The following is a 17,333-nucleotide window of genomic DNA, read 5'->3' as shown; positions in this document are numbered from 1 at the left end:
AATTCATTTTGGGTATGCAAGTACAAAAGAAAGCTATTAGTAGTAAAAAACAAATACAAAACTATGGTGATCAGGAGGATTAGGGAAGAAAGAAAACTGGACTTTACAGTCATCTGTTTTGATGCGACTACACAATCCACAGGTTTTTTTTTTAATTTTTTTTTTTTTTTAGTGCAGAAGTCAGGACAACCTCTATCAGAAGTTAAAAGAATGGCTTAAGATTGTGACAGAACATGAAAAACTGAAAGAGAGCGGGGCTAGCTTTAGTTCTGAATTGCTGCAAGACAAATAGAACTTCAGGAGCTTCAGATTTTAACAGAATTCTTTCGGGCTTTTCTTTGTTTGTTTGTTTACCTGATTCACTATCCATTGGAATAAGACCCTCTGGTGATGAGCTCTGCACTACTGGTGATACTACAGCAGAGAGTTTGTATGACATCAGAATGAGCTTGGCCACCATTTCCTTCCACTCAGCTACCAATGTCAAGTTACTTTAAAAAACAACAAATAAAAACCAAACACAACACAGATTAAAAATAATTTTACATTTAAAAGAAGAAACCAAAATTACAAAAAATTCCACAACAGTATTTATGAAAACTATAAATAGGGTACCGTTTGAAAGGTTGTAAGACAAAGTTTAATACACAAGAAGGAAGTATCCAACAGCTAGCTAAACAGCACAGCAGCCCATAAGAGTTCTAAAAGACACAGGTACTGGATTTCATTACTAGTAACACTGTATGCTTTTATGTTCTCCTGAGCAGCTCTTCCACTGTGCTTAAATATGGAGTTAGGACTCACTATTTAGCCATATGATTTACTTACTTAAAAGGTAATTGCTGCAAAGCCCCAGTTATACAATGCACTCTCCCATACATTGGGAATGACGCTGCTGCTTGAAGCAGAGACTTCTTAGCTTGAAATACTTCTTCTTCAACATTCACCAACAAAAGTTTGATAACTAAAATTTTAAGAAATACAGATTAGCATTATACATACATATATTAGATTGTTTAAGAAACAAATCTGCTTTAAAGGAATAGGAAAAAAGCCTGTTTCCACAACAATTCAATGGAAAATGCGCAGCAATTTCCTTGTTTGCACTTTTCTCTTTTGTTGTTTTAAATAAAAATTATTGTTGATTTTCAGTTACCTAAACTCCAGCAATATTTGTTGTAGGCAATTTAGTCTGTCTACCTGAATCAAACAGCAGCTGTGAATAGCACAACACAGATCCTGTACTCGGGGACAATCCCACAGCCTCTGAAGAAGTCAAGTGAAATAACCGACCGCATACTGTAAGTCAGACTTCTCCCTTAGGGCCAGGTTAATAGAACAAACAGTTCAGCAGAGTATTAAAGATCAGAAGCTTACGGTTAAATACTTGAATCTTAAATTTGCCACTAAAGAAGCTGCCCGATCTTCAAGGATACACATGCCTATTTTATTTACATTTATGCCATGCAGCATCTCAATGTCAGAATCAAAATGAATTACAGAGCCTAATAATGAACTACGTATAACTATCAACAGGAGATACTCTGTAACAATGAGACATGGAGTTACCCATGCGTTTTCTTCATGTATGGCAACCACAACCATGTCTCAAAATCATTATTTCACTGCATATAAAGAAAGCATTCGTAGGCATCTGTATAGAGGCCAATAACGGCACAAAAAAGTATACAATAGCAAGTTTACTACAAATTACATCCAATGGTTTATTACAAATAACGAATTTAAAGATTTTAGTTTTATTGCAATCTGCCAGGCCTACAGCCTCTCAGCTTTCATCCAGAAACACTAAAACAAAGAAAAATATCTCACATGCAAAGTCTAATTACTGTAGCAACATATACGAAGGACTGCAAATCACTCAGAAAAACGGTTCCAAGTGAACAAAGCTCCCAGGGGCAGCACTACCAATATCAAGTACTGGAATATGACACAAACCAACCATGGCTGCCTTTGCTCTGGGTGAGCAAGCTCTTAGAGGAAGCAGAGGTTCCTTTCCTGCACTTTATGTACACAGCTTCATCACACTAACTACCAGGGCCTCAATGTCACCTTCCCTCTGATCAAAATAGTAACAAAAGCCATCTTCTGAGAACATGCGATAGCCTCAACACGAACAGGACTAGATTAAGATCTTACTAAGGCACCTGGCTTCTTAACAGCAAAACAAAATATATTTTAAATCCTATTAGAAATCAGCATCTCTTACTCATTATGCCTCCTACCAAAAGCCTCAAGGAAAAGCAGTCAGGTTTCAAATAAATATAAAAAACAGAGGTGGGGTGTAATTTCCCTAAAAGCTTACCTGCTAAAGTGTTCTTCTCCACTGTACTTAATGATGTGTTTTCATCCATCTGGGGTTTATGCTCAACACGTTTTCCTAAACAAATATGCTGTAGCCCTTTATGATGTACTAAGAAGTTCAACAAATATGAAGCAGTGACACAATCATATGGCTTGGTACTGGTGCTAAGATCCATTGCTGCTTGGAATAGGAGATCTACATTTTCATAATCCTGGGGAAAAAAAAAAATACTGGTAATTTTATTGAGCTCCCATATTGATTTAATTAAGCTGCTTTGCACCCTGAAACCTAAGACCCTGCTTTTCGGTAAGTTTGCTGGTACATATTTCTTAAGAAACACTTATTCTGTACACTGACCACCTTAGACTAAAAGCATGCATGTGTATGTATTTAGCAAAGATACAATTACACACGCATTGAGGATGGAGACAGTAATTTATAAAGCAGTATTCAAACATGCTGCACTTCACAGGAAGATGTTTTTGTTTTCAAAATCCTGTATTTTATCTGCTAACAGACATCACAAAGAAGCATGGTTTATTGGGAAGCAGTATTTGTTCACCTGTACTTTTGAATTTAAAAGTAACTTTTTATGAAGTAATAAACAGAAAAAACAGTATTGAGTCAAAGGGTAAAATCTGGGAGAAATAAAAAGACAATCAAAAAATTAAATCTGAGACCAATCAGAAAGGAAAAGAAACACAGAGCTGAATTTCTTAAAATACAAGAGTAACCAAGTCAAAATGCCTCAATCATTTAGATTTAGAATGAGAGGAAATGGCCTCAAGTTGCACCAGGGGAGGTTTAGCCTACGTATTAGGAAAAATTTCTTCACCGAGAGAGTGGTCAAGCATTGGAACAGGCTGCCCAGGGAGGTGGTGGAATCACCATCTCTGGAAGTATTCAAAAAACGTGTAGACGTGGCACTTCAGGACATGGTTTAGTGGGCATGGTGGTGTTGGGTTGACAGCTGGACCTGATGATCTTAAAGGTCTTTTCCAACCTTAATGATTCTATGATTTACAAAGGGAATCCACAGCTAAGCAAGGAGTTTGCATTAACTATTTCTTTGATAGTTCACCGTCATACCCAACGAACTGCCCAAACTCCTTCATCCATCAGTGAAACAAGGCTCCTTCATTAAGGGCAGAAGCTGTGTGAAAATATATAGAAGATGCTAGGGATGAACACTACTGCAGTCAGCTTGGACTGACTTCCCATTTTCAGCATTATGCTTTGTCCCTAATCCAAGTACCTGGCTTAATACATAACATTCACCTTTCACGAAATTACTGCCTTTGAACTACTTCTAGTTACATACCTGTAAATTAAATGCAACATCACGTACTTTCATCAAAACCTCAAACGCTAGAATTTTCACTTCTTCAAAAGTACTGGCAAAACACTGGATCAAAGTTTGGACACGAGTAGAATCGATCTCCTGATCCAGCTGAAAAACTTGTGCCTGGCCTGTTCAAAGAAATCAATGCCTTACATAGTTTTGCTGTAATTCTTTCCAGAATAAGCACTGCATTCATATTTTGCTTAGCTATACTAACAGAAGCATTGAAGTGAAATTTTAGCTAAAGCATTACTTACTTCTCTTAATAGGTCTTAAAATGCCATGTTTACTGTTCAAAAAAGGTTACCATATCCAAAAAATGACTCCCAGTAATACAGAAAATAGCTTATTGCCAAACCCAGAATCCCATTTATTCACATTAAATTCAGCATTGAGAATAACCTTTATTTTAGTTATACTTAAAAATTCTTTTCCTGAAAGTATGTAATATCAGAACATAATTCCTTTCAAAAAAAGTTTAAAACTTCGGTGTGTTTTGTGGCAGGGGTTTTTTAGGGTGGTGTGGAGGTGTGGGTGATAAGAATAAAATGGAAGCCATTACAATTTTTTGCTTTTAATTTAGATTTAAAGGAGTCTGACTTCTGGCAACTGACCTAATGCTGTAAAGTAGACAGAAATTTTAAGATGTAAAGTGCACCACATTCCAGCACAGAACCCAGCACCAGCTAAATCTCCTTTATAAAAGTAATGTCAGGCTTCTAAAATCCTAACGCTGCTATAAATAACTCTCAAGGCAACTTTCTATTAAAAAAAAAACCCCAAACCAAACAAACAGCAACACCATACCACAAACTTGTAATAATAAAATTAATGTGTTCATGATTTATCAAGGGTTTTAAGAAAAGACGACCCACCAAGAAGGTACTTTTTTCCTCCCCCTCACAAGCAACTTTTATCTTACATGTCTCAATTATTTTTTAAAAAATGGTAATTACAATTTAAGACTGAAGACTTTTTTTTAATGTTGGCCATACAATCCAGACACAAGATTTAGGAAGACCATCAACACTCCAAGGCTCTAATACTTCTTGAATTGAAGCTGTCATAACATTGTGAAGAAAAATTACAATAACAGCAGCACAACATCATACACTGTCCAATTAAAGTGTTCCTTATTTCATACAGTAATATCATTATGATAGGCAAGCATTCTCAATCAAGGGTTTTTATGGTCTCAAATTTTTAAATTACCTATTATAAAGACGTTAGAACAGAAAAAGGGAGTAAAGTTATCAAATATATTGAAGCTTGTCCAAAAGCTTTCTTTATTATAACAAAAATTCACTGAAAAACTTTGCTAAAAACAGGCTATGCAAGAAAATACCAATTCATGGAAGACATTCAATAGGCCATAAATATTTGTATTTACTTCAACATTCCATTTTCCAATAAAACTTACTATCCTTCCTTCAGCTAAATGAAAGCAACACAGGAAATGCCATAGAAATTAAGTACTAAGAATGCCATTTTATTTTGACAGAAATTAACTAGCTGGCATAAAAGAATCTTCTTCAATACCTCCCATTCCTACAGCCTGTACATTAGACTTCTCACCTTTTGGAGCGGAAAATATTTCTGCTATTGATCCTAAAATAGTTAGCACAGAAAATCTAGTTGGGTGTGATGAACCAGGAAACAGTGCCTCGAAAAGTCTGTCACATACAGCTGACATGAAATGCTGAAAAATCACAGAAGAGATTTTAAGACAGTTTGCTTGCTGCCCTACAAACAAATGTCAAAGTAATTGAACTCAGGACATTCTGCTTTACATGTTACTCAAAAAATTATGACCTTACAGTTAATTTTGGAGCAATGGGAGGCCTATCTTCATAGTACTGACAAATTTCTTGTTTCATAGAATAGAGTGAAGACTGGATAATAGTTTGTTTTCAAAAAAAAGTTCCCCTTCCCCACTCCCAGAAAAAGATGGCCATTGTATCAAAACCTTGAAAAACAGTCGAAAAAGAAAAGCAGAACTCAAGACAAGAAACAGTTTAACAGAAAAAAGCTGATTTTATAAGCCTTCAAATAAAGAAAAAGGACAAATACAAAAAAAAAAGTCTTCACACTGAAGCTCTGTCATTCATTCTCTCACTGATCATTCTGGAGAGAATGAAAAGGCTGAAGCTCAAGGGACCTCTATTTCAAGTCCAAGTAACAAACATCATTTAAAACTTTCTACTAAACTGAGAGAACATTTACCTGAAAATTTTAGTTTGGATTGGGGGTACATCTCCAGTCACTCCCCACTTACCGTTGTTTCAGTTCACATCATGGAGCAATCCCTCAGAAAATAACCTTGACTGCTTTTGGAAAAAATTAAGCTTAAAGATACCCTCCAAATACTAACGGGCACTCAGTTCATGAGACAACAGTACATTTAGTCAAAATTAACTTGCACGAGCCCATATAGAGTGGACAAGGTCCTCAGCACTGTTTTGCTTCCTTCTGCATGGCACTATTTCTTAACACAGTCACAGCCTAACTTATCCAGAAGTGTTCTCAAGAACAATTAACTACCTTTCAGAAATCCTGTTCCACCTTTTACACATGCATCTCTAGCAGTCTAACTTACTCTGTATTGCTGCAAAATCCCCAAAGGATGACTTTTAGTTGAGATTTCAAGTAACTCTTGCTTGGTTTTATTTTGCTCCAATTTATAAATCACCTGGGAACTTTCTTGTATCCTACAAAATAACTTTTAAAACAAAAACAAAACATGGGTAAGGCAAGAATCATTGACAGATAAATAAGGGAAAGGGTGATTTTCAGCTTAATTTCCAGATCGTATTGCTTGTAAGTTTGCACGCAGTGTTACACAGAATAGATCCTTCTCTCTCCTCTCCAAAACCAAGTTTTTTGCTCCACACTTCTCTTGCAACCAACATCTTTTCTCTCCCTCTGCACCTCCAACACCTTTTTCCACCTTCCTCCTTAAATTAATGCTTAGTCTTCTCCTCCCACCTCCCCATTTAGCTGTGAAACATATGATCCTCTATAAAAAAGAGCTCAATTAATGCATATAATTTTTACAGCTTCAGTGGCTCTTAGAGAGCTTGACTGCCTCAGGAGGGCTTCCCCCAGCTCTTTTATTGCCTACTAGTATTATTTCCTTTCTTATTTCACTCCCTGTAACACAATTTTTCCATCTCACATTCCTCAGTCCGCACCAGGCAAGAATGGAAAGAGACGGACTTCTGCTCTCTCATTTCTGCCAAATCTATTCCCTCATTTTTCCCCCATCTCAACTTAATTATTTTCTCCTTCCACACTGTCTTCTTTTGCCATTAACATCTTCCAAAAAGTTGTTTATACATACATGGCTTCCTCATTTTATCCACATTTTTCTACCATGATCTCCCATACATGAGCCTGGCAACTTCCACAATGTTGACACTCTCAGTCCCTCCAGACTGTAACAACACATGTCATGCTGTTCCCTCAATACTCCTCTACTTTGTCTTCCAAGTCAGGGTGCTGAGGCTGATCAAGTGACACTGAACATGCCTGAGGTCCGCTAAGTGTCTAAGCACACTCTTAGTCCACAGCAAAGGCAACACATGGTTCCTTGCTTACTCTACGGCACGTTGTTTCGCTATCGGCAAAGTGCACATATGCTGACAGGTTAAGTAACACTCACTACCATTACTGTGCCTGTCACTTAATTTTTTGTTTAACCCATCCTTGCCTAAGATGACTTATCATCATTCAGTTGCGTAATACATACAACAGAGTCCTGGTCTTAGAGCTTCTACTCTTTCAGATGAGCAACTTCATAACATCATCAGAATTATTTATTTTTAAATGCTGTAAAACTTATTATATAAGCACATTAGATATCGTTTATAGTTTTAAATTACCTTTCTCAGTAAAGAACATATCTGTTGCCTTACTGAAGGAGACTGGCTGTTCAAGTTGTACATCATAAAAAATTGGATTAGTTGCATTTCTTCCACAGACACAATTTCCGTGCTACGATGGGTTTCACAAAGCAAACCTAAAGCATCGATGCAAACCTGAAAGATAATTTAGATGTTAAGCATATAAGAGTAACAGACACCTGCAAGGTTGTCATTGTTTTAAAACAATGACAGCACTGTATTTAGTATCAAGGCAATTATTCTAATTTAAAGACACAAAACCCCCTTTGTCCCTCTACCTGATTGTGCTGATGAACTAGACCCTGTTTTATACATTCAGTGGATACAAGACCATTGCTCATGATATTTGAAAGTTCCAGGTGTCCGTGAGCTCTGGCTGTTCTCAGGCATGCCATCAGTGCTCCAAGAGCTCCTCTAGTACTGCAAGAGCCTAAAGAAAATGAAAATCAGTAATAATTACAGTTTGATTAACACAATAAACAATTGTACTAATCACAAGGCTTGTTGGAAACTCCTCATACTTCCAACACATGACCTCTAGCTCCCTCTTTTATTTTCTACCCCATAAACCCCAAAAGACAGAGTCTGTCATAGGTTACAACTAGTAGCAAATTGCCTGGTTCTCAAAAAGATGCTTCTTCAACATGTCATATGGAAAAAGGACCTTGTGGTGTCTCACAAGCCATTCTTTTAGTATTACACTCAATTATGTCAAAAACTACCGAAAAAACATAACTCTTGGTATCCACACATATGCAACAAAAACCAATCTGTAAAGCCCTGTTATCAGGCATGACTGTGTAAGAAACAGTAGAACAGAAAAAATAGTAGTAAAAATACTGATAGGTAACAAAGCTTGGCAGATAAAGAGAACAATAAGGCACCCACAGTTAGAATACTAATTATTTTGTTCATGGCATGAAGACACACTTATGATTATTATGAATTCCACCTTGAAATACTAACAGCAATAATAACCATTTGGAATTTTTCTCCCAAGTTAATTCTAACAATAATAATAGATGAGAAATCACATTACTGAGATTTTTTTTAAAAAAAAAATCATAATTACAAATACGATATTTATATTCTTACCAAGATTAACATCTGTAGAAGCCTGAAGAATACTAATCATGTAGCTCAGACTGTCAGGGCTACATCTGAGCAATTTTGGTAAATAGTAATCTGTTATATAAGTAGTTTGGTCATGGCTCCCTTCACACAGTATTACAAGAAGAGGAGAAACCCAGATGTTATGCCAGTGGTCAATCCAGGTGTTTTCTTGAAACCTCGAAGTAAAATGGGCTTTGTGATTTGTAAACATAGTTTCCAAAAGATCACTAGCATAGGGTGCAAGAGACTGATCATTCATCACATCCAAGATTTGTGCTGGAATTGTCCTGTCCAACTGTAGTATATTTTCAGTGCCCACACACTCCACAAGACAGCCAAGAGAAGCATATTTTCCTTTCACGTGCCATTCCAAGCTTAGTAATCGCTTTGTCAGCCTTCCAAAGAATGGGTCTGATTTTTCGTTGGATCCAATAATGGTGGTTCGGTGTATCTGAAGAATATTCTTGAATATCAATTTGGTTTGGTGTCTAACAGCATCTAGAGGGTGTTCCCAGTGTGTATAAATGTATTCCAGCAGCTTCCCAATAATGTCCGAGTTCCCATTAAGTTTGATTTTTAAACTTGGGGAGCCTGAAATGAGGGCAGCTAGTGCTGAATTAGTCCAAATAGCAAGGATTCTAGATAAAGACATTGCCATACTGCATTCTTTTAACCTTTTAAAAAGAATTTAAAAAAAAAAAGTTTCATTAGTTGCATTTGTTACTTTTTTCAAAAAAAGTATTTCTTATTTCAAGAGAATTATATATCACATTAGTTTACCTCCAACTAAAATGGGAACGGAGACACTAACCATTCATTGAAGAAAAGGAACTAACAAAAAGGAGGTGATAAATTGGATGTTGCAAAATATATGCTCAGTCACCTAACATGGTGTTAACTGATCACAGCTAAAACCACCTATGTGGAGGAAAAAAACCTGACAAACCACTACACTTGCTTTTAGAAAAACAAAAATTTAAATAAATATGCACATGCTAATATTCGAGCAACATTATTTTACTGCATGCTGCTTGAAAATATAAGGAAAAAGTTTCATTGCCATATAAAACCATAAAAACTAAGTACTATATACATGCGAAAACAAAATCACAAAACTGACCTCCAAGGCAGGAACAAAGGTTGAACTGAATACACATTTTAATTTCCTATCCAATAGTGCTGGTAGTTCATTGGATGCAAGCAATGAATGCTTACAACCAGGAAAAAAAAAAACTAAACCATCTTACTTCAACTATTCCATTCATTGGCATGCTTTGTTTTCTTCTGTACTTTCAATAGCATGGGAAGTGATGTCCTGAAAGTAAAGTTTATCTGTCTAACGTAACAACCAATTCTGCCATACCTTAACACCAAATAGCTGATAAACTAATCCCACTTATGCTGGAAAAACAGCATTTCGTTTTAGCATGTAAGAGAACACTGTAACTTAGAACTGCCTATGCAATATGAAGACATATTTTACAAACTTATAGAGTTTATAATATATATAATATTATACATATTTTATATATGTATAAAACAATATATTCTGAATATATTAAAAAAGACGACAAAACCTGTGGCAGAAATTAATATAATTACACTGAAAACAGCAAAGATATATTCCACCAGGACCATACGAGCCATGCAAAATGCAAGGAAAAAGACCAACCCCCTCCCCCCAAACATGAAACACAAATCAAAACACAGGCTTACTCTGAACTCATAGACAACAAGACTGATACGATATCTAGTAGTAGTTTCTCTCCATCTTCACCCATGCTGCCATTCTTCCATTCCAGCATAGCCAGTGCTCCATGGCAAAGAAAGAGAAGGACCGAGTCAGGGAGTTCGTCTGTACACAGAGTCCCACAGTTACTCAGAAACCATGCTGGCAGACCGGCGTGTTTAACTGACCCAAGAAGCAAGTTGCTGACCTGTAATAGCAAAGTAACACCCATTACGGTATCTCAGCACAGGAGAAAAGCTGTTCTGCGCATAACTGAGAATCTTAGAAGATCTGAAGAGATTTCTTGTACGTTGTTTTTCTCAAATTCAAAAACCTAGGTTATTATTTCATATGGCAAGGAAAGAAGAAAGGATTTACACTCCAGCAAGACTGATACAGAGGTTGGCAGGTCCTGCTGTTAAGTGTCAGCAAAGCCTCTGAACAACACTGGTAACACAGCTTAACACCACTATGACCTTTCACAGGCTTTACTGAAGAAATACACTTACCAAGGAAGGCAATTCTTCAATTGGCTCATACATAGCTTTAGTAAACAGAATAACGGCCAGCCCTGAAGTAGACTGAACAGTTTGCAAGAGAGTTCCTACAAGGCAGAGAGAGATATTTTACAGTAAGGTGCAGCAAACGTTGTGTGCTAGAACTATGTATCAAAATTATAAAGATGGTATTGAATTTTTCTAAACTACTTATAGTTACATAATCACAAATCTTTAGTGTCCGCCTGGATAGCGAGTATTAACAAATTTATACTCTAGTGGAATAGGAAACTATTAGTACCTTTTAACAGATAGAAAATACAGAACTGCCCAGTAAGAAAAGAAGAACTGTGGCAGAGCTTACTGACATTTATATTAAATTCTACCGCACAAATATATATGTATAAAAAGTAAACACAATTACTTACAGTGCACCAATAAACAGTTCTCACAGCATAACTCACACAGATACATAAATTTTTGGTAGGCACAGACATGCGGTGAGTCTCAAAAGTATTTCTGCTAGTTTCTAAATTATTAATAATGGCATTTACATCGTTTTTTTTGCAGTAAGACAGGGTAAACTGTACACTCCAAAATTACAATGTACAAATCATAGCTCACCAACAGACCTACTACTGCTCCCACTCCCATTAGTCTCAGCAGTACAATTTCCATTCAGAGTAAAACAAGTTTTTATACATACAAGTTGTGTTTACTGCAAAGACAACAAGACTGAATTAATACAAATATTTGGGTTTGAATGTTTCTAAACTTACCATCCACTAGGAAGTTTGTGGAGCTTTTCAGTAAACTACACATACTTTGCCAAACAAAAGACTCATGGTGTTTCCAAAGACTTCCCTGGATATTTTCTTGTAATTTCTGTACAAGCGTCATTGAAACTTTAATGGCTATCAGTAAATCGTGCATCAATTGAGTCTGAACAATACAATTTCCATGATTCTTTCTGGCAAGGGAAAAAAAAAAAAAAAGACACACACATGCGCACAAAAATGAAATTAAAATAATTCTTCACCATCCCCAGAAAACTACATTCTGCCAACTTCAGATAGAATTAACAGTAAAAACTAATGTATTGTTTGAGATGACCAGACACATAACTAGAGGAAAACAAGAAGCAGACTCAAGGGTGGTGTTTTAAAATGAAGTTAACAAACATAATGACAAATCTACTACAGTTTCTGCACGTTCCTGGGACAAACTTTCACTCGTTTTTTTCCTACCTGAGCAGAGCTGAACTTTTCCAGAAACTTTCCAAGACGACCAACTAAACACAGTGCTGCTCCTTTCTCATTTTTTGAGCAGCTCCTCCATGCAGAAAGCATACTTCTATGATTAAACTTTCTTCTAACATGAAGACAGACAACATATAAACTTTTAATGTACAAACCACTCCATTAAGCACCCTTCTCATCTGGGTACATGATGAGGGACCACTGTGAAGAGGCTTTACTTTATGCAATGCTGGAAAATGTCAAGATACTAAATGATGACTGCTGTGACAGACTAAACACACTATCAATACTGAATTAAACACTCATGGAAAGTGGAAGAGTATTACTCTACCTGAATTTTAATAAGTGTATCTATTACAGTGTTCAGTCACAATTCAGAAACCAAAACCACAACTCAAAGGCCTCCCTTAAAAGTAGTAGCTCTCACACAGTATCAGTGCCTTAAATATGACTACCTTTAATTTTCTTCCTTTCCTCTCTGATTTTATATCATATTGCCACAAAAGAAAAGAAAATCAGATTTTTTTTTTACTTGCAATATGTATAATTGTAAAATGGCATTCCCATCTTTCATCAATGTATGGCTATCAAAGTGATATTCCAAACCATACCAGATTATCTTGCAAGAATGAAATAAAAACAGATAAAAATACAGCTTATATTGAATTCACTTGCCTGTTTTCCTCCTGTATGTCACATAGCGACTTCTGCAGAAACTGAAGAACTAGAGAAAATAATTGTCATATAAATTTATTTTAAGAAGAAATAGAACAGAAAAATTCCAGCAAAGCAATCACATATTGACATCATACCCCAGACACAATGAACAGTTACCCATATAGTGGTGTTTTTACCACTCCATAAACAACCTGGTACAAAATGAGAGCTTCCAACCCAGTTGGCCTAATCCTGTGAGGTATTGAGAGTTCTGGGTTCTTAATGAGAAGCTGAAATTACCAAGAACTAAAAACAGAGTGGCAATAAAAGGTCCACAAGAAGCCGTGAACATTATTGGCATGCTGAGGGCACAATATGTCAAATTATCCCATATTACCAGAAGATCAGACTTCTGCTAAATTATTGTCAAAGAAAACTCTTGTCACAGCAGGCCTGGGCTTGCTATAGTCAAGACTGGTTGGTAACAGCTCAGTGTTACCACATCCAACTTCATCATGAGGCACAGGACAGAGAATACTTCACATAAAGTAGCCTCAACTCCCCCAGCCCTTTAAGAATCACTCACTGGTACCTTTTCTGATCTGTATCTAGGGCTGCTCAGTAAAGCAAGACTGACCCCTGGAAATTAAGGGTACAAATCAAGGGAGTCTTTGACAAAAAAAGTACCATGTGAGGTTACTGGTTATTAAAAATTAAGCAGGAGGAAATCAGATCTGATAGATCTTTATGCCTACCTCGTGTTAGTTCTTCACACACACCTCCCCCAATAATCTACAGTGAAACTTATATTGCTATAAATACAACTTTACCTTCTTCAAACAGGTCCTTAATACTTGCTCTACCTAGAGGAAAGAAAATATATTTTAACTATTGAATACTAGCCAGTATTATCTATTGTACATAGATAAAGACGTAAACATTACTATTAGGTGCCACACCAAGATGCAAACCAATGTTGAGGATGTTTAAGACAGCAGACAATATATTCAATGTCATCATACCTAAGCTGAAGTCCTCCATACAGGAAGCAAGGTTGTCCAGCACTTTTCTGTACAAATGTATGTCTGTGGTTTTCAGTTCTTCCCTAAGGCAGCACACAAAGCTTTGTACAGCTAATGTTATAAACTGTTCAGGAAGACCGTTTAGTGAACTGCAACAGTAAGAAACAGCACGATCAGTCAGCTCAAGCCGAGGTGTTAAAAATCCACTTGACTAAAGTCAATGTCAGCTAAAACTCCAGTAACAGATAGCTGTTGCCTCCTGCATGAAAACGTATTCTGTTTTAAAATAAACACGCATGTTCTAATTTTGCAGCTAGAGTACCTGTCAAAAGGGTGTAAAACACTGGCACGCAACCAAATACAGGATGGAATTCTGTTCTCTGTCAATGGGACAACAAATGTTTTTGGACATAGAAAAGAAAACAGCTAAGCACTGGATCTTAAAAATGTTAAGGCTGTAATAAATTCACTAAAGAAATACAATAGTAATTTTGCAACAGAAAAATGTAATTGCAATAAAAATAGGCACAAGAAACCACGGTTTACTTATGATTCATCTGAACAGCCTTCTCTTAACATTAAAAAAAAATCTCAACTTTGGCAAACAGAAGTATTTTAAATTTCTACTCTAATATTGAATTTCAAAACTCAAAGTACTAATTACACACTATGTTGCCTTTCCAGTAACAAAACACAAAGTAATACTTCACTCAAGTTATTTATGCAGTGATATATTGCACTATTTAGAAATAAGATTTTTAACTAAGCAAGAAAGAAAAACAGTACATATTCATGTATTAGTATTACAAATTTTCAGTAACTAAACTGCAGTAATTTGTAGGGCATGACAAATTACTGACTTCTAGGTAAGAGCATTAAAAAAAAAAAAAGGCTTACTATGCAATTCTTTTTACCTTGCTAGTACTTTTTTCAAGGGATTCTTTGCACTCAGTGAAAAATATGTCTCTCCCAGAATATCCAAACAAGCTTTAACCATGGGATCACATGCAGAGTTTTGATCCATCTTCTTTACCAATGGCATAATCTATAATTGACAGAAAGCATGATCAACAAAAACTCTGGATATACATTCATCATTACCAGAGGCAGAATTCCCGCTCCTCCAAGTATATGGTGCAAACCTGTCAACTCTTTACCATATCCTTTTGAGTTTCAAGTATTGAATAACGTTCCAAGAACACCTCTGATACCAAAAATACATACTCAGAAAATAGGAAACTTGGTATCACTTGCCATCATTTTCAGTAACTGCAGACCTTGCTAATTTAAGTACTAGAACTACATTTAAACCTAATGTGCATGCCAGCAGTAACAACAGCTTTTTACCAGTTTAAAACATTAACATTTAAAATGTTACAGAGTTTCTTTTAGAATTGTATTTCAGGTAACAGTGCACATGACACACTGTCAGTTACCAAAAACTATGCTAACAACAGTGAAGTCTTACTTGTTTAATGCACTGGATCTGCTGAATGCCATTGCTCAGCTGTGCGCAGTGCAGCAGCAGAGATGCCAGGTTTTGCTCTTCAGCCTTTGAAAATCCTACATTTGGAAGAAAAGTTTCTTTTTAGAAAGGAATTACAATAAGCAGTATAAACAACACATAATTTATAATAAGAAATCACTGCTTAATTCTTTTTTCTGTTCCAGTAAACCTACTGGTGCCACAATCTCTTAAGTCGCCTTATAAAACCTTGACACAGATTTTTTTTTTTTTTCCTAACAAATGAAAAAAAACGCAAGCTTCACTGCAATGTAATGGTAGGCCTCACCTTCAGTATGAAGGCCAACTTCACAAAATCACAGCATGGTTGAAGTTGGAAGCTCTGGAGGTCATCTGGTTCAACCCCACTGCTCAAGTAGGGTCACCTGGAACAGGATGCCCAGGACCATGGCTAGAGAGCTTTGGAATACCTCCAACGATGGAGACTCCCCAACTTCCCTGGGAAACCTGTGCCAGTGCTTAGTCACCCTCGCATTAAAAAAAGCATTTCCTGATTCAGAGGGAATCCTTGTGTTTCAGTTTGTGTCCGTCGCTTCCTGTCCCATCACTGTTCAACACGGAAAAATGCCTGGCTCTGCCTTCTTTATGCCCCCTTTCATATATTCTTTTACACATTGCTAAGATCCCCCTCAGCCTTTCCTTCACCAGGCTGAAGAGTCACAGCTCTCTCAGCCTTTCCTCATAAGAGGGATGCTCCAGGCCCTTCACCTTAGTGACCCTCCACTGGACTCTCCAGTATGTCCATATCATTCTCATACTGGGGAGCTCAGAACTGGATGCAGCACTCCAGGTGTGGCCTCACCAGTGCTGACTAGAAGGCAAGGTGCACCTCACAGTAACTTTAGTATACTATGTCTTGTATTACTCATTTTTTGGGTTTGTTTGGGTTTTTTTAAGTAAAAATTACTGTAAGTTTATCTCATCAAACAAAAAACCAAAAAAACACCCTACAAAATAAAAGAGCATTTAAACAGTATTTTAAATCAAGTTGACTACAGAAAATACACTCAAGATCATCTCCAGAGATCCCTTCCAACCTCAGCTATTCACTGATTCTTTGAAATTCACTGTTATCCCACCTGTTAAGGCTACTACTTCAAGTAGCACACAATTACAGGCCTGGAAGTGGAATCACACCTAGGACCTTCTAACATCTTCACACCAATCATAAAACAAAGCACAGAGCTTTCAAACCAAAGACACGGTGCTCTAAAGGATTCTTTTAACTCTGCCACGATAAGAAGCCATTGTCATTACAATATAAAAACAAACCACAAAAAAAACAAGCACACCTAAAACACACAAAACAAAACCAACAGAAATAAAACATAACAAGAAAAAAAACAGATAAATTTCAGTAGCTGCTTAAACACATTCTACCAACAGAAAAAGAAATCACGCATTAGTTCAGAAAGAAAAAACCCACTTACTCTGAAGGTTTTCAAGCTGCTGCTGATCAAGAAAGAATGCATCTACCTGAACTTCCTTCTTCTTCTTTAAAACCATTTTAGCTGATTAAGAGATATGTGCTAAAAAAACAAAAACCAAAAAAACAGAACAGGTCACATTGTTTCAAAAGCGTAATTACAAACACTTCATATGATAATGGTCTTTTCACTGCCCTGCAATAATGTTTATTGCATTATCTGTGCAATTTTTTTTCCAAAATAATAGCTCTTTATCAACCTCAACTATTTCAAGCGTTTTGTCCAAAATTTACCCAGACTTCATGGCACAAAATGGAAGACATAGGAAACGGGATTTCAGGATTTGCTGGATGACCAACAAACTGGCTTACTGGAGTTTTTACTACACTTGTTATGTAGCCTGTGGCATGCTCCTGGACAAGAGTTTGAAAACATCATGCAGAAGCATGGGAATTACACCACAAAACTTCTGTTGCTCTGTTTTACTGTTCAAAACTCATTTTAAGGTAAAGTTATAATTGTGTAGCAAAGCAGTTT

General features: G+C 36.5%; 1 protein-coding gene across 1 annotated transcript in view; it reads right to left on the bottom strand.

Moving 5' to 3' along the window:
- Positions 1–16,875, bottom strand: part of THADA (thyroid adenoma associated) — a 56,137-nt gene extending 39,262 nt beyond the window's left edge. Inside the window, 19 exon segments of the mRNA XM_010281695.1 lie at positions 355–491; positions 829–964; positions 2,324–2,534; positions 3,645–3,788; positions 5,086–5,093; positions 5,241–5,364; positions 6,262–6,384; positions 7,547–7,702; positions 7,846–8,016; positions 8,655–9,354; positions 10,397–10,617; positions 10,919–11,013; positions 11,686–11,872; positions 12,837–12,889; positions 13,653–13,685; positions 13,845–13,993; positions 14,759–14,889; positions 15,313–15,407; positions 16,800–16,875. Of these exon segments, the coding sequence (XP_010279997.1) occupies positions 355–491; positions 829–964; positions 2,324–2,534; positions 3,645–3,788; positions 5,086–5,093; positions 5,241–5,364; positions 6,262–6,384; positions 7,547–7,702; positions 7,846–8,016; positions 8,655–9,354; positions 10,397–10,617; positions 10,919–11,013; positions 11,686–11,872; positions 12,837–12,889; positions 13,653–13,685; positions 13,845–13,993; positions 14,759–14,889; positions 15,313–15,407; positions 16,800–16,875 (2,950 nt within the window).
- Positions 16,876–17,333: the final 458 nt, after the last annotated feature.

This window comes from Phaethon lepturus, unplaced genomic scaffold, assembly GCF_000687285.1.
Source record: "Phaethon lepturus isolate BGI_N335 unplaced genomic scaffold, ASM68728v1 scaffold46090, whole genome shotgun sequence".
In the NCBI taxonomy this organism is placed as follows: domain Eukaryota; kingdom Metazoa; phylum Chordata; class Aves; order Phaethontiformes; family Phaethontidae; genus Phaethon; species Phaethon lepturus.
The sequence above is the reverse complement of the archived record's forward strand: the minus strand, read 5'-3'. Positions and strand labels throughout refer to the sequence as shown.